Below are 17,700 nucleotides of genomic sequence, written 5' to 3' on the forward strand. Positions count from 1 at the left end.
ACTGTATTTATTTATTTTGCTCCTTTGCATCCCATTATTTCTATCTCTACTTTCCACATTCTTCCACTGCAAATCTACCATTCCAGTGTTTTACTTGCTATATTGTATTTACTTCGCCACCATGGCCTTTTTTTGCCTTTACCTCCCTTATCTCACCTCATTTGCTCACATATGTATATTGACTGTTTGTTTTACTCCATGTGTAACTCTGTGTTGTTGTATGTGTCGAACGGCTTTGCTTTATCTTGGCCAGGTCGCAATTGTAAATGAGAACTTGTTCTCAACTTGCCTACCTGGTTAAATAAAGGTGGAATAAAAATAATAATAAAAATTTAAAATCTAACCTGACAGAGCTTGAGAGGATCTGCAGAGAAGAATGGGAGAAATACAGGTGTGCCAAGTTGATAGCGTCATACCCAAGAAGACTCAAGGCTGTAATCTCTGCCAAAGGTGCTTCAACAAAGTACTAAGTAAAGCGTCTGAATACTTGTAAATGTGATGTTTCCATTTAACATTTTTTATAAATGAGCAAAAATGATTTAAAACCTGTTTTTGCTTTGTCATTATGGGGTATTGTGTGTAGATTGATGAGGGGAAAAAATACAATTTAATCCATTTTAGAATAAGGCTGTAAGTTAAGAGGTCTGAATACTTTCCAAATGCACTGTAGGGTGCATTCCAAATTGCACCCTATTGCACTACTTTTGACCAAAGTACTATGTGCCCTAGTCAAAAGTAGTGCACTAACTAAATAATAGGGTGCCATTTGATACGCAGTCATGTTCAGATTGATCATCCTTCCGGAAATCAATATAGTTTAACTTGGACTGAGATGACTGACCTCTGGAGACAAACAGGCGAGGAAGGAACGGCGCTGGAGAACCAAAACAACACAGAACGGTTTGTTTCACACACACACTATCACACAGGAACTACACTTTCACCTGAACACCTTGGAAACACTGTGCAGATCCACTTACACTGCCAAACACATAAACCATGACCCAAACATAGGATAAATATGTGCGTGTTTGTATGTGTGTGTGTGTGTGTGTGTGTGTGTGTGTGTGTGTGTGTGTGTGTGTGTGTGTGTGTGTGTGTGTGTGTGTGTGTGTGTGTGTGTGTGTGTGTGTGTGTGTGTGTGTGTGTGTGTGTGTGTGTGTGTGTGTGTGTGAGTGCGTGTTTGTGTATGCGTCTCACCAGCCAGGTTGTCCATCTCTTTCTCCTGCAGCAGACTGGCAGTGTCATCGTCTCCATCCAACATCAGGTCCGTCTCTGGGCTCTGATTGGCTACCGTCTGGCTGTGGAACCCCTTCTTCGACTTGACCAACTCATCCTCCTTGCTGCCTGGAGGGGGAGTGGGGAGGGTCAGAAAGACAAAACAGTAGGAACAGTCAGTCAGAGAACAGTCAGAACAGAGGGTGGCGAGAGAGGAATAGTCAGAAAAATCTGAAAACAGTCAGAACAGTCATACAGCCAGAGAACAGTCAGACAGAACAGCCAGGAAACATTCAGACAGCTAAACATCTCAACCCTGAACCCTAAAGAGCAGATTCAAATCCGTGTGGAAAGATAAGGAGATTAAAAATGCTTTCAAGTGTCACATCAGTGGAGCCAAAGGGGAATCTGGTTTTGATAGTTTTCTAAAACGCATACCATAACATCCGGCAAGCTACAAAAGTCTGGATTATCCAGTACCCACAATCTCTACATGAAACGTCCAATGATGACTGACTTAGAGTAAAAAGAAGTGTACTGTAGTATTTCATAACTATTGACATCAGAACCCACAGTGAACATATGAACACATTTAATACATTTCCAGCATCTAAACTGATAGGCTGTTTCAGAAACACTGTTTTCTCTATAGAAAGCGGCAACAGAGTGCTGAGAATATATCTCCTGCTCAGAGTCTTTTGGAACTGTATCTATCGGCTGCTGCTGATTTCAGAGCTCAGACAGAACCACACTGAACAAACAGATCAATTAATAGACTGGTATCACCACCACATCTCATCATACGGCCATACAGGAACAGTCTAGTGGAACAGGACCATCCCTCTACAGGCTGTGTCCCACCTTAAAGTTCACCCACACTATACAGTACATCCAGACTATACAGTACATCCAGACTATACAGTACATCCAGACTATACAGTACATAGAGACTATACAGTACATCCAGACTATACAGTACATACAGACTATACAGTACATCCAGACTATACAGTACATACAGACTATACAGTACATACAGACTATACAATACATCCACACCATACAGTACATTCAGACTATACAGTACATCCACACCATACAGTACATTCAGACTATACAGTACATCCACACCATACAGTACATACAGACTATACAGTACATCCAGACTATACAGTACATACAGACTATACAGTACATACAGACTATACAGTACATCCAGACTATACAGTACATACAGACTATACAGTACATCCAGACTATACAGTACATACAGACTATACAGTACATACAGACTATACAGTACATACAGACTATACAGTACATACAGACTATACAGTACATCCAGACCATACAGTACATCCAGACCATACAGTACATCCAGACTATACAGTACATCCAGACTATACAGTACATCCAGACTATACAGTACATACAGACTATACAGTACATACAGACTATACAGTACATCCACACCATACAGTACATTCAGACTATACAGTACATCCAGACTATACAGTACATCCAGACTATACAGTACATACAGACTATACAGTACATACAGACTATACAGTACATCCAGACCATACAGTACATCCAGACTATACAGTACATCCAGACTATACAGTACATCCAGACTATACAGTACATACAGACTATACAGTACATACAGACTATACAGTACATACGGACTATACAGTACATATGGACTATACAGTACATACAGTACATACGGACTATACAGTACATACAGACTATACAGTACATACAGACTATACAGTACATCCACACCATACAGTACATTCAGACTATACAGTACATCCACACCATACAATACATACAGACTATACAGTACATACAGACTATACAGTACATACAGACTATACAGTACATCCACACCATACAGTACATTCAGACTATACAGTACATCCACACCATACAGTACATCCAGACTATACAGTACATCCAGACTATACAGTACATCCAGACTATACAGTACATCCAGACTATACAGTACATCCAGACTATACAGTACATCCAGACTATACAATACATCCACACCATACAGTACATTCAGACTATACAGTACATCCACACCACACAGTACATACAGACTATACAGTACATACAGACTATACAGTACATCCAGACTATACAGTACATCCAGACTATACAGTACATAGAGACTATACAGTACATCCAGACTATACAGTACATACAGACTATACAGTACATCCAGACTATACAGTACATACAGACTATACAGTACATACGGACTATACAGTACATACAGACTATACAATACATCCACACCATACAGTACATTCAGACTATACAGTACATCCACACCATACAGTACATTCAGACTATACAGTACATCCACACCATACAGTACATACAGACTATACAGTACATCCAGACTATACAGTACATCCACACCATACAGTACATCCAGACTATACAGTACATCCAGACTATACAGTACATCCAGACTATACAGTACATCCAGACTATACAGTACATACAGACTATACAGTACATCCAGACTATACAGTACATCCAGACTATACAATACATCCACACCATACAGTACATTCAGACTATACAGTACATCCACACCACACAGTACATACAGACTATACAGTACATACAGACTATACAGTACATCCAGACTATACAGTACATCCACACCATACAGTACATTCAGACTATACAGTACATCCACACCATACCGTACATACAGACTATACAGTACATCCAGACTATACAGTACATCCAGACTATACAGTACATACGGACTATACAGTACATACAGACTATACAGTACATCCACACCATACAGTACATCCAGACTATACAGTACATCCAGACTATACAGTACATCCAGACTATACAGTACAGCCACACCATACAGTACATACAAACTATGCAATACATCCACACCATACAGTACATTCAGACGATACAGTACATACAGACTATACAGTACATCCACACCATACAGTACATACAGACTATGCAGTACATCCACACCATACAGTACATCCAGACTATACAGTACATCCACACCATACAGTACATACAGACTATGCAGTACATCCACACCATACAGTACATCCAGACTATACAGTACATCCACACCATACAGTACATAGAGACTATGCAGTACATCCACACCATACAGTACATACAGACTACACAGTACATCCACACCATACAGTACATACAGACTATACAGTACATCCACAGCATACAGTACATACAGACTATAGAGTACATACAGACTATACAGTACATACGGACTATACAGTACATATGGACTATACAGTACATACAGACTATACAGTACATACAGACTATACAGTACATACAGACTATACAGTACATACGGACTATACAGTACATACAGACTATACAGTACATACAGACTATACAGTACATCCACACCATACAGTACATTCAGACTATACAGTACATCCACACCATACAGTACATACAGACTATACAGTACATACAGACTATACAGTACATCCAGACTATACAGTACATCCAGACTATACAGTACATCCACACCATACAGTACATTCAGACTATACAGTACATCCACACCATACAGTACATCCAGACTATACAGTACATCCAGACTATACAGTACATCCAGACTATACAGTACATACAGACTATACAGTACATCCAGACTATACAGTACATCCAGACTATACAATACATCCACACCATACAGTACATTCAGACTATACAGTACATCCACACCACACAGTACATACAGACTATACAGTACATACAGACTATACAGTACATCCAGACTATACAGTACATCCAGACAATACAGTACATCCACACCATACAGTACATTCAGACTATACAGTACATCCACACCATACAGTACATTCAGACTATACAGTACATCCACACCATACAGTACATACAGACTATACAGTACATCCAGACTATACAGTACATACGGACTATACAGTACATACGGACTATACAGTACATCCAGACTATACAGTACATCCAGACTATACAATACATCCAGACTATACAATACATCCACACCATACAGTACATTCAGACTATACAGTACATCCACACCACACAGTACATACAGACTATACAGTACATACAGACTATACAGTACATACAGACTATACAGTACATCCAGACTATACAGTACATCCAGACTATACAGTACATCCACACCATACAGTACATTCAGACTATACAGTACATCCACACCATACAGTACGTACAGACTATACAGTACATCCAGACTATACAGTACATCCAGACTATACAGTACATACGGACTATACAGTACATACAGACTATACAGTACATACAGACTATACAGTACATACGGACTATACAGTACATACAGACTATACGGACTATACAGTACATACAGACTATACAGTACATACAGACTATACAGTACATACGGACTATACAGTACATACGGACTATACAGTACATACAAACTATACAGTACATACAGACTATACAGTACAGCCACACCATACAGTACATCCACACCATACAGTACATACAGACTATACAGTACATACAGACTATACAGTACATCCACACCATACAGTACATACAGACTATGCAGTACATCCACACCATACAGTACATCCAGACTATACAGTACATCCACACCATACAGTACATACAGACTATGCAGTACATCCACACCATACAGTACATCCAGACTATACAGTACATCCACACCATACAGTACATAGAGACTATGCAGTACATCCACACCATACAGTACATACAGACTACACAGTACATCCACACCATACAGTACATACAGACTATACAGTACATCCACAGCATACAGTACATACAGACTATACAGTACATCCACACCATACAGTACATCCACACTATGCAGAACATCCACACCATACAGTATGCACAGACTATACAGTACATCCACACCATACAGTACATACAGACTATACAGTACATCCCCACCATACAGTACATACGGACTATACAGTACATCCACACCATACAGTATGCACAGACTATACAGTACATCCACACCATACAGCACATCCAGACAATACAGTACATACGGACTATACAGTACATCCCCACCATACAGTACATACGGACTATACAGTACATCCCCACCATACAGTACATACGGACTATACAGTACATCCCCACCATACAGTACATACGGACTATACAGTACATCCACACTATGCAGTACATCCACACCATACAGTACATCCCCACCATACAGTACATACAGACTATACAGTACATCCACAGCATACAGTACATACAGACTATACAGTACATCCACAGCATACAGTACATACAGACTATACAGTACATCCACACCATACAGTACATCCACACTATGCAGTACATCCACACCATACAGTACATAGAGACTATGCAGTACATCCACACCATACAGCACATACAGACTATACAGTACATACGGACTATACAGTACATCCCCACCATACAGTACATACGGACTATACAGTACATCCACACCATACAGTACATACAGACTATACAGTACATCCACACTATGCAGTACATCCACACCATACAGTACATACAGACTATACAGTACATACAGACTATACAGTACATCCCCACCATACAATACATACGGACTATACAGTACATACAGACTATACAGTACATACAGACTATACAGTACATCCCCACCATACAATACATACGGACTATACAGTACATCCACACCATACAGTACATCCCCACCATACAGTACATCCCCACCATACAGTACATACAGACTATACAGTACATCCCCACCATACAGTACATACAGACTATACAGTACATCCACACCATACAGTACATCCACACCATACAGTACATACAGACTATACAGTACATCCACACCATACAGTACGTCCACACCATACAGTACCTACAGACTATACAGTACATCTAAATGCCTTAAACTGCCTCCATCAAGTTATGTCAGCCGCAGCTCAACCCCTAGCCCAAACCCACCCCAGACCAGCCCAACCCATCACAAGAACAATACTAGCCCCAGCCCAACCCAAACTCAACCCCAACCCTAGCCCTACCCCAACCCAACCCAGACCTACCTAACCCCACTCACCCCAACCCCAGCCCCAGCCCAACCCTAGCTCCAGCTCAACCCCACCCCAAGCTCAGCCCAACCCCAGCATGCCAGCTAAACCCATCCCCATCCCCAGCACACGCCTGCTACACATGACCTCACAGAGATGCCTGTGAGGATTTGTCTTCTTTAAGGTCATACAGTATCTGTGAGAAACAGGAACTCTCTCTGTGTGTAAGAAAAGCAGCAGAACACGTCTGGAAAAATGGGAGGTGTCTGACACTCGTCTGCCATGTTTTCTCTCAGCGAGACTCTCAGTATGCCTGGCGCTCCTAGAAGGAACAAGCACCTTGTCTTGAAGAGGTCTCCTGCAACTGTTGTCAGCACGATTACTGTGAAAAAAGCAGCTTCCTGCTCTGTCTCGTGTCTGGAGAGCTTTCATCAGACGCATGGAAGAAGTTGGAGTGTTTCGGAAGTGAATTCTGTGTAGCGTTAAAGAAAGGCCAGAGCCATCTAGCAGTCAGCCAGCCAGCAGCCAGCCACTCGTCTAGCATCAAAGAGAAGAGAGTGAAACTTAAAACTGTAATTCAGTAAAGCGTCATTATCCTTCATAGGGTCAACGAGGGGAAGCTGAGCAGAGAAGCTGACTCTCTGATTGGCACGATGGAGCAGAGGACCCGAGTGGGAACTAGACTAAATAAACCATGCTGATTTCTACAGGCATGCCACCAACATCAATAAGAGAGAATGAGAGCGAGCGAGCAACAGAGAGAGCAAGAGAAAGAGAGAGAGAAAAGGAGAGCAAAAAAAGTGAGAGGAGGGGACCGAGCAAACTGCTTTGTCCACAATGCAATTTAGTTATCAAGGGGTAAAATATAGGGTTATAAATAATCAGAAAAAAAGAAGCAGGACAGGGAGAGAAAATGTGCTGACATGAAAAGCCATCTTGTCATGAGTGATAGCCACTCCACTCAGAGATGTTCCCTAATCAAAGCGGGCGGTGAGATAGACGGCCGTTTGTCAACATTAAGATCTGACAGCGCTGAGGTGTCAAGGCTGCCTCGTTAGAAAGCTTTTAAATCCTCCACCTTTCCCTTCACAACACACGGAGGAGGAGGAAAGAGATTGGGACACTTTGTTTCAACCATAATTCATTTCTTTAGTCTGTGACCTAAACAGGACATCATCCCACAGACCCTAACCCTGTGGCACAAATAGCAGCACTATCACAAACTCTACCTGCAGCAGGGTTAACCAGTATAATACTTATCTTTCTACACTCTGCAAATAATTTGGGATGGAACAACGTATTAAAGCCAATCCAAAATAAGTATCATTTTAACTTAATACAATTTAACATTGATATTGTGTTTTTATATAGGAAGAATGCCAAATATAAGGTGATCAGGTTTATGATTCAGAATCAACAAGAAAAGAAAAGAAAAGCATTGAAGATAGAGAGAGGGACCGGGAGTGGAAGAGAGAGGGAGAGAGAGAAAAAGGGGGAGAGAGCGAGAGGAGGAGGAAGCGAGAGCAAAGCTAATGTCACCCATTCCCTATCGCCATGTCAACAGGTCAGACTGACACATTTTCAATGTTTCCACTACGAGGACATTTCCCTCCTAGTCCGAGGGTGATGATAGCAAGTGGATGTGGGCTTTCAGCTTTGGTCAAATAAAGTTTACAATCTCAGAGAAGGGAACTATTTTAGTGTTCAGTAGTTTTACTGTTCAATGTGGAATAGATAATAGTTGATAGGCTTCTAAAAAATAAGCAAAGGCTCAAACTGTGATATAACGGTCCATGTTTTATATATTGGGAGAACCCTGAAGTATTCTATGGCATGAGCCTTTCATTTTTATAGCCTCAGTCAGAGTCAAGGAGCATGTGTTTTTCTTGGTCTCCTACGTCTCATAAGCCCCAACCTCTCGCTCCTCAAGGAGAAACTCTATCACATGTTGTTTCACTTAACAGCATACTCTGCTAAAGTACATTTCCCAACAGAGGAATAAGTCTAATGGCAAATATACTTTAGAATAATTCAATATATACAACCATAAATAAAAGATGAAACATTAGAATTACAGTGGAGCTTTTTTTGAGTCACAAATATTGTACATAAATTACACAAACTGGATCAAACAAAATGGGCAATACTGCTATGCAGGACATGTATATTTACTGCAAAAGAAAAAGTCTGAACATCCATCATTTATGTTTTGGAAAGTCATTAAAAAAGCTTTATGTTGTGTGTTCGTCAACCACACTAGCGACCTGACCGGAACCGTTTTGGAGAGAACTGTTCCTCCTATGCCTCCACGCTACCAACACAGATCCCGCCCAGAACAGCGAAATCGGATACAGATGCAAAGTTTTAGTGTTTGTTTTGGACAGTAACAGCAATGCAGAACGGGCTTTTTCCTCCTCTTTTCTTGCCTCTTGCCTCTCTCCAGACACTGTTCCCAGATGGGGGTGTCCCTCTACCCCTAACAAACCCAGCCTTAATTAACCCATGCCTACTTGTCTCTGTAAAGTCTCTATGCTTTATGACATGATAATCCTACAGAGTGATAACAGGGAAAAACACCACTCTGTCTCCTTACACTGCTTCATGAACTGTGTTTAATATAGTAGCATTTCCTATTCACATAGCAGTGTTTCCTTAACTGTAGTCCCCTCTTCTCTTCTCTTCCATTTTCCAGCCTACATCATTCCCAGATCTCTCTCTGCCCTCCTATGCAGCCTCTCTCCCTCCCCCCGCCTCTCTCTCCACAGGATTCACATTCCACACGATACAAGCAGTCCAGCATCACTGAACCCTGGGATAGTCTGAACGCTGGGAGACGCTGCTCAGTCTAAAACAGGAAAAGATAAGAGACAGAGAGTAGAAACAGAAAGTAGAAACAAAGAGTAGAAACAGAGTAGAGAGAGTAGAAACAGAGAGTAGAAACAGAGAGTAGAAACAGAGAGTAGAGAGAGAGTAGAAACAAAGAGTAGAGAGAGAGTAGAAACAGAGAGTAGAGAGTAGAAACAGAGAGTAGAAACAAAAAGTAGAGACAGTAGAAACAGAGAGTAGAGAGAGAGAGTAGAAACAGAGAGTAGAAACAGAGAATACAGAGAGAGTAGAAACAGAGAGTAGAGAGAAAGTAGAAACAGAAAGTAGAGAGTAGAAACAGAGAGTAGAAACAGAGTAGATAGAGAGTAGAAACAGAGAGTAGAGAGAGAGAGTAGAAACAGAGTAGAGACAGAGAGGAGAGACAGAGAGCAGAGAGAGAGTAGAGTTAGAGTAAAGACAAAGTAGAGAGAGAGAGTAGAGACAGAGAGTAGAGAGAGAGTGAGACAGAGAGTAAAGACAGTAGAAACAGAGTAGAGACAGAGTAGAGAGAGAGAGTAGAGTTAGAGTAAAGACAGAGTAGAGAGAGAGAGTAGAGAGAGAATAGAAACAGAGAGTAGAGACAGAGAGTATAAACAGAGAGTAGAGAGAGAGAGAGTAGAAACAGAGAGAAGAGACAGTGAGTAGAGAGAGCGTAGAGACAGAGTAGAGAAAGAGTAGAGACAGAGAGTAGAGAAAGAGTAGAGACAGAGAGTAGAGAGAGAGAGTAAAAGCAGAGTAGAGACAGAGAGTATAAACAAAGAGTAGAGAGAGAGTAGAGAGAGAATAGAAACAGAGAGTAGAGAGAGTAGAGAAAGAGTAGAAACAGTAGAGAGAGAGAGTAGAAACAGAGAGTAGAAACAGAGAGTAGAAACAGAGAGTAGAGAGAGAGTAGAAACAGAGAATACAGAGAGAGTATAAACAGAGAGTAGAGAGAGAGACAGAGAGTAGAGACAGAGAGTAGAACCAGAGAGTAGAGAGTAGAAACAGAGAGCAGAAACAGAGAGTAGAGAGAGAGAGAGAGTAGAGGGAGGGAGTAGAGGGAGAGTAGAAACAGAGTCGAGAGAAAGTAGAAACAGAGTAGAGAGTAGAAACAGAGAGTAGAGACAGAAAGTAGAGACAGAGAGTAGAGAGAGTATAAACAGAGAGTAGAGACAGAGAGTAGAAAGAGAAGAGACAGAGAGTAGAGACAGAGAGTAGAAAGAGAAGAGACAGAGAGTAGAGACAGAGAGTAGAGAGAGTAGAAACAGAGAGTAGAGACAGAGTAGAAAGAGAAGAGACAGAGAGTAGAGAGAGAGTAGTAACAGAGTGGAGACAGAGTAGAGAGAAAGTAGAGTTCGAGTAAAGATAGAGTAGAGAGAAAGAGTAGAGAGAGAGTAGAAACAGAGAGGAGAGAGAGAGTAGAAACAGAGAGTAGAGAGAGAGTAGAGAGAGAGTAGAAACAGAGAGTAGAAACAGAGAGTAGAGAGAGAGTAAAGACAGAGAGTAGAGACAGAGAGTAGAGAGAGAGTAAAGACAGAGAGTAGAGAGAGAGTAGAGAGAGGAGAGACAGAGAGTAGAGAGAGATAGTAGAAACAGAGAGTAGAGAGAGAGTAGAGACAGAGTAGAGAGAGAGTTGAAACAGAGTAGATAGAGAGAGTAAAGACAGAGAGTAGAGAGAGAGTAAAGACAGAGAGTAGAGAGAGAGTAGAGAGAGAGAGTAGAAACAGAAAGTAGAAACAGAGAGTAGAGAGAGAACGAGAGAGAGAGAGAGAGTAGTGACCGAGAGTAGAGAGAGAGTAGAGAGAGTAGAGACAGAGTGGAGAAAGAGTAGAGACAGAGAGTAGAGAGTAGAGAGAGAGTAGAAACAGAGAGTAGAGAGAGAATAGAGAGAGAGAGAGAGTAGAGACAGATTAGAGAGAGTAGAAAGAGAGTAGAGACAGAGTAGAGAAAGAGTAGAGACAGAGAGTAGAGTGAGAGAGTCGAAAGAGATGCCTTGTAGCTAGATGCTCTGTAGCTATAGTTAGATGCCCTGTAGCTAGATGCTCTGTAGCTATAGGCCGATGCCCTGTAGCTAGATGCTCTGTAGTTGGATGCTCTGTAGCTAAATGTTGGGTTGCTAGATGCTCTATAGCTAAATACCCTGTAGCTAGATGCCTTGTAACTAAATGCTCTGTAGCTAGATGCCCTGTAGCTAGATGCTCTGGAGCTAGATAATGTGTAGCTAAATGTTCTGTTGCTAGATGCTCTGTAGCTAGGTATCCTGTAGCTAGATGCTCTGGAGCTAGATAATCTATAACTAAATGTTCTGTTGCTAGATGCTCTGAAGCTAGATACCCTGTAGCTAGATACCTTGTAGCTAGATGCCTTGTAGCTAGATGCTCTGGAGCTAGATAATCTATAACTAAATGTTCTGTTGCTAGATGCTCTGAAGCTAGATACCCTGTAGCTAGATACCCTGTTGCTAGATGCCTTGTAGCTAGATGCTCTGTAGCTATAGTTAGATGCCCTGTAGCTAGATGCTCTGTAGCTATAGGCCGATGCCCTGTAGCTAGATACTCTGTAGTTGGATGCTCTGTAGCTAAATGTTGGGTTGCTAGATGCTCTATAGCTAAATACCCTGTAGCTAGATGCCTTGTAACTAAATGCTCTGTAGCTAGATGCCCTGTAGCTAGATGCTCTGGAGCTAGATAATGTGTAGCTAAATGTTCTGTTGCTAGATGCTCTGTAGCTAGGTATCCTGTAGCTAGATGCTCTGGAGCTAGATAATCTATAACTAAATGTTCTGTTGCTAGATGCTCTGAAGCTAGATACCCTGTAGCTAGATACCTTGTAGCTAGATGCCTTGTAGCTAGATGCTCTGGAGCTAGATAATCTATAACTAAATGTTCTGTTGCTAGATGCTCTGAAGCTAGATACCCTGTAGCTAGATACCCTGTTGCTAGATGCCTTGTAGCTAGATGCTCTGTAGCTAGATGCTCTGTAGCTAGATGCTCTGTAGCTAGATGCTCTGTAGCTAGAAGCTCTGTAGTTAGATGCTCTGTAGCTAGATGCTCTGTAGCTAGAAGCTCTGGAGCTAGATGCTCTGTAGCTAGATGCTCTGCAGCTAAAAGCTCTGGAGCTAGATGCTCTGTAGTTAGATGCTCTGTAGCTAGAAGCTCTGGAGCTAGATGCTCTGCAGCGAAAAGCTCTGGAGCTAGATGCTCTGTAGTTATACCTTTACTCATCACTTACTGTATTATTGAGGTTCCAGGCATGCTCCACAGAGCTATACCTTAGAGAGCTCATTGAAAGTCAGTCAGACAACATGCGGCTCTCATCTCCTTCAGAGCGAATCTTCATTAGTCATAATAATGAACCAGGGAACGGCAGGCTAGAGAGGATATAGTATAATTTACAGAATGGTAGCAAGTGATGATGTGTGTTCTACTGCTATGTAGTAGAGTGTGTGTTTGTCTGCGTGTGCGTGAATTTGTGCATGCATGTGTGTGCAAATTCTGCTGTAACGAGCTATGAAGATCAGTGTGTGAGTAGCAGAGGGTCAGAGAGAGCCTGATTGTCCACTACTTTTGACCAGAGCCTATGGGGGAATAAGGTGCCATTTGGGACACACACTGCCTGTTCATCTGAGTAAGGCAGCAAGGACACCTGGAGGTAGAACAGCCTGTTAAACACTGGATCAATATCAACCTGACTTCCATTTCATGGTTCCCCAGTTCCAATCAGCTAACTATATCCTCTGCTGCTGCTACAGAACACAGAGGGTATAGTCATACTGACAGACAGAGGGCAGAGACACAACGCTAACCCTCCTTAGTCCTCCTCACTCTGTCAATGTTGAAATTTCATTCCACACATTCAAGAAGCAACTGAAGAGTAAACTCTCTCTCAACAGGCCTTCCCACTCAAATCTATATCTGTAATAACCACTACATAGCTAACAACCCACTGGCATTATGTTTTGTTAACTTCTATATCTGTAATAAACAGACTATGTTCTATATATGTGTACTACGGTTGGTGGGAGTGGCTGTCAAACCACAGGAAACAGAGTTTGGAGACGGAGGCTACTAACGATCTGATGCTCTAGATTATCCACTAAAGATACATCTCATCTTTAATATGGGCTGTGTCCCAAATCGCACAATATTTCCTATATAGAGCACTACTTTCGACCAAGGCCCATAAAGAGAGTGGGGGAGGGTAGAGAATGTGGGGGGGGGGGGAGCAAGAGAGAGAGAGCAAAAAATACAATCCTTCTCACAGGAGAAACTTCTACATTATTGTAGTCATTAGAAGCACTGAGAGACACCAGGGTGTCAAATCAAATCAAATCAAATCAAATCAAATGTTATTTGTCACATACACATGGTTAGCAGATGTTAAATGCGAGTGTAGCGAAATGCTTGTGCTTCTAGTTCCGACAATGCAGTGATAACCAACAAGTAATCTAACTAACAATTCCAAAACTACTGTCTTATACACAGTGTAAGGGGATAAGGAATATGTACATAAGGATATATGAATGAGTGATGGTACAGAGCAGCATACAGTAGATGGTATCGAGTACAGTATATACATATGAGATGAGTGTGTAGACAAAGTAAACAAAGTGGCATAGTTAAAGTGGCTAGTGATACATGTGTTACATAAGGATGCAGTCGATGATGTAGAGTACAGTATATACATATGCATATGAGATGAATAATGTAGGGTAAGTAACATTATATAAGGTAGCATTGTTTAAAGTGGCTAGTGATATATTTACATAATTCCCATCAATTCCCATTATTAAAATGGCTGGAGTTGGGTCAGTGTCAATGACAGTGTGTTGGCAGCAGCCACTCACTGTTAGTGGTGGCTGTTTAACAGTCTGATGGCCTTGAGATAGAAGCTGTTTTTCAGTCTCTCGGTCCCAGCTTTGATGCACCTGTACTGACCTCGCCTTCTGGATGATAGCGGGGTGAACAGGCAGTGGTTCGGGTGGTTGATGTCCTTGATGATCTTTATGGCCTTCCTGTAACAACGGGTGGTGTAGGTGTCCTGGAGGGCAGGTAGTTTGCCCCGGTGATGCGTTGTGCAGTCCTCACTACCCTCTGGAGAGCCTTACGGTTGAGGGCGGAGCAGTTGCCGTACCAGGCGGTGATACAGCCCGCCAGGATGCTCTCGATTGTGCATCTGTAGAAGTTTGTGAGTGCTTTTGGTGACAAGCCGAATTTCTTCAGCCTCCTGAGGTTGAATAGGCGCTGCTGCGCCTTCTTCACGACGCTGTCAGTGTGAGTGGACCAATTCAGTTTGTCTGTGATGTGTATGCCGAGGAACTTAAAACTAGCTACCCTCTCCACTACTGTTCCATCGATGTGGATAGGGGTGTTCCCTCTGCTGTTTCCTGAAGTCCACAATCATCTCCTTAGTTTTGTTGACGTTGAGTGTGAGGTTATTTTCCTGACACCACACTCCGAGGGCCCTCACCTCCTCCCTGTAGGCCGTCTCGTCGTTGTTGGTAATCAAGCCTACCACTGTTGTGTCGTCCGCAAACTTGATGATTGAGTTGGAGGCGTGCGTGGCCACGCAGTCGTGGGTGAACAGGGAGTACAGGAGAGGGCTCAGAACGCACCCTTGTGGGGCCCCCGTGTTGAGGATCAGCGGGAGGAGATGTTGTTGCCTACCCTCACCACCTGGGGGCGGCCCGTCAGGAAGTCCAGTACCCAGTTGCACAGGGCGGGGTCGAGACCCAGGGTCTCGAGCTTGATGACGAGCTTGGAGGGTACTATGGTGTTGAATGCCGAGCTGTAGTCGATGAACAGCATTCTCACATAGGTATTCCTCTTGTCCAGGTGGGTTAGGGCAGTGTGCAGTGTGGTTGAGATTGCATCGTCTGTGGACCTATTTGGGCGGTAAGCAAATTGGAGTGGGTCTAGGGTGTCAGGTAGGGTGGAGGTGATATGGTCCTTGACTAGTCTCTCAAAGCACTTCATGATGACGGAAGTGAGTGCTACGGGGCGGTAGTCGTTTAGCTCAGTTACCTTAGCTTTCTTGGGAACAGGAACAATGGTGGCCCTCTTGAAGCATGTGGGAACAGCAGACTGGTATAGGGATTGATTGAATATGTCCGTAAACACACCGGCCAGCTGGTCTGCGCATGCTCTGAGGGCGCGGCTGGGGATGCCGTCTGGGCCTACAGCCTTGCGAGGGTTAACACGTTTAAATGTCTTACTCACCTCGGCTGCAGTGAAGGAGAGACCGCATGTTTCCGTTGCAGGCCATGTCAGTGGCACTGTATTGTCCTCAAAGCGGGCAAAAAAGTTATTTAGTCTGCCTGGGAGCAAGACATCCTGGTCCGTGACTGGGCTGGATTTCATCTTGTAGTCCGTGATTGACTGTAGACCCTGCCACATGCCTCTTGTGTCTGAGCCGTTGAATTGAGATTCCACTTTGTCTCTGTACTGACGCTTAGCTTGTTTAATAGCCTTGCGGAGGAATAGCTGCACTGTTTGTATTCAGTCATGTTGCCAGACACCTTGCCCTGATTAAAAGCAGTGGTTCGCGCTTTCAGTTTCACACGAATGCTGCCATCAATCCACGGTTTCTGGTTAGGGAATGTTTTTATCGTTGCTATGGGAACGACATCTTCGAGTTCTAATGAACTCGCACACCGAATCAGCGTATTCGTCAATATTCCCATCTGACGCAATACGAAACATGTCCCAGTCCACGTGATGGAAGCAGTCTTGGAGTGTAGAGTCAGCTTGGTCTGACCAGCGTTGGACAGACCTCAGCGTGGGAGCCTCTTGTTTTAATTTCTGCCTGTAGGCAGGGATCAGCAAAATGGAGTCGTGGTCAGCTTTTCCGAAAGGGGGGCGGGGCAGGGCCTTATATGCGTCGCGGAAGTTAGAGTAACAATGATCCAAGGTTTTACCACCCCTGGTTGCGCAATCGATATGCTGATAAAATTTAGGGAGTCTTGTTTTCAGATTGGCTTTGTTAAAATCCCCAGCTACAATGAATGCAGCCTCCGGATAAATGTTTTCCAGTTTGCAAAGAGTTAAATAAAGTTCGTTCAGAGCCATCGATGTGTCTGCTTGGGGGGGATATATACGGCTGTGATTATAATCGAAGAGAATTCTCTTGGAAGATAATGCGGTCTACATTTGATTGTGAGGAATTCTAAATCAGGTGAACAGAAGGATTTGAGTTCCTGTATGTTTCCTTCATCACACCATGTCCCGTTAGTCATGAGGCATACGCCCCGCCACTCTTCTTACCAGAGAGATGTTTGTTTCTGTCCGCGCGATGCGTGGAGAAACCCGTTGGCTGCACCGCCCTGGATAGCGTCTTCCCAGTAAGCCATGTTTCCGTAAAGCAAAGAACGTTACAGTCTCTGATGTCCCTCTGGAATGCCACCCTTGCTCGGATTTCATCAACCTTGTTGTCGAGAGACTGGACATTGGCAAGAAGAATACTGGGAAGTGGTGCGCGATGTGCCCTTTTCGGAGTCTGACCAGAACACCGCCGCGTTTCCCTC

General features: G+C 42.9%; 1 protein-coding gene across 2 annotated transcripts in view; it reads right to left on the bottom strand.

The window, feature by feature from the left end:
* The window catches only part of LOC118396847 (neurobeachin-like), a 372,037-nt gene that overhangs the window by 151,595 nt on the left and 202,742 nt on the right, over positions 1–17,700 (bottom strand). For both annotated transcript variants that reach the window (XM_052467492.1, XM_052467491.1), the window contains exon 41: positions 1,201–1,347. In XM_052467492.1, coding sequence (XP_052323452.1) covers positions 1,201–1,347 — 147 coding nt within the window. The remainder of the gene's footprint in view (positions 1–1,200; positions 1,348–17,700) is intronic.

This window comes from Oncorhynchus keta, chromosome 18 (assembly GCF_023373465.1).
Source record: "Oncorhynchus keta strain PuntledgeMale-10-30-2019 chromosome 18, Oket_V2, whole genome shotgun sequence".
NCBI lineage: Eukaryota > Metazoa > Chordata > Actinopteri > Salmoniformes > Salmonidae > Oncorhynchus > Oncorhynchus keta.